This window comes from Dendrobium catenatum, unplaced genomic scaffold, assembly GCF_001605985.2.
Source record: "Dendrobium catenatum unplaced genomic scaffold, ASM160598v2 original_scaffold_13575, whole genome shotgun sequence".
NCBI lineage: Eukaryota > Viridiplantae > Streptophyta > Magnoliopsida > Asparagales > Orchidaceae > Dendrobium > Dendrobium catenatum.
The window spans coordinates 1-784 of NW_021332035.1; the positions used below are offsets into that span (position 1 = coordinate 1).

General features: G+C 50.0%; 1 protein-coding gene across 1 annotated transcript; it reads left to right on the top strand.

The window, feature by feature from the left end:
- The first annotated feature begins 78 nt into the window (after window positions 1–78).
- Window positions 79–775, top strand: LOC110098587 (hydroxycinnamoyltransferase 1-like). Its single transcript, XM_020825450.2, has 2 exons — window positions 79–224; window positions 321–775. The coding sequence occupies exon 2, from the start codon at window positions 333–335 to the stop codon at window positions 762–764; it is 432 nt and encodes a 143-aa protein (XP_020681109.1). The 5' UTR covers window positions 79–224; window positions 321–332; the 3' UTR covers window positions 765–775.
- Window positions 776–784: the final 9 nt, after the last annotated feature.

Consider the following 784-nt stretch of genomic DNA (forward strand, 5'->3'; position numbering starts at 1 on the left):
CAGCACACTACCACCATCACCGCCCCCGATGCATTATAAAATGTGCGACCGCTGAGAACGTGCATCAGCTCGCCAACCCCAACGTCCGCTGTTCTTCACTCTCTCTCTCTCTCTCTTTAAATCTCCCGCTCCTCTGTTTTACCTATTCTATTTCTGTTTTTCCTATTCCCATTTGATTTCTTGTTGTTAATACGGAGGTCTAGTCTTCTCTTGTCCGATTTGAGGTACTTTCTTCCATTATGATCACTTAATTTTCACCTTGAAATCGGTCAGCTCATCGCCATCGGAGTTTGATTTCTTTCGATTGATCGATCGAGCAGGAGACGGCGGAGATGATTATTAACGTACGGGAGACAGTTATGGTGAAGCCGGGGGCTGAGACGCCGCGGCGAAGGATTTGGAACTCGAATCTAGATCTGGTGGTGCCGCGGTTCCACACACCGAGCGTATACTTCTACCGGCGACCAGAGATGGAGGGTGATGGGTTTTTTAATGCGCAAAAGCTTAAAGACGCGCTGGCGAAGACGCTGGTGCCTTTCTACCCGATGGCCGGCCGGCTTGCTAAGGATGAGGATGGGAGGGTGGAGATCGATTGTAACGCTGAGGGCGTTCTTTTGGTCTTCGCTGAGACGAATTCGACGGTTGAGGATTTTGGGGATTTTGCGCCAACGATGGAGATGAAGCGGCTAATCCCTATGGTCGAGTACACAGACGATATCTCTGCTTTTCCCCTTCTGGTACTCCAGGTATGGGCTGAACTCTGAATCAGGACTGATTTTCGCTC

Bases quoted from the DNA above. Each gene is read 5' to 3' on its own strand.
- LOC110098587 (XM_020825450.2), top strand. From the start codon at position 333: ATGATTATTAACGTACGGGAGACAGTTATGGTGAAGCCGGGGGCTGAG.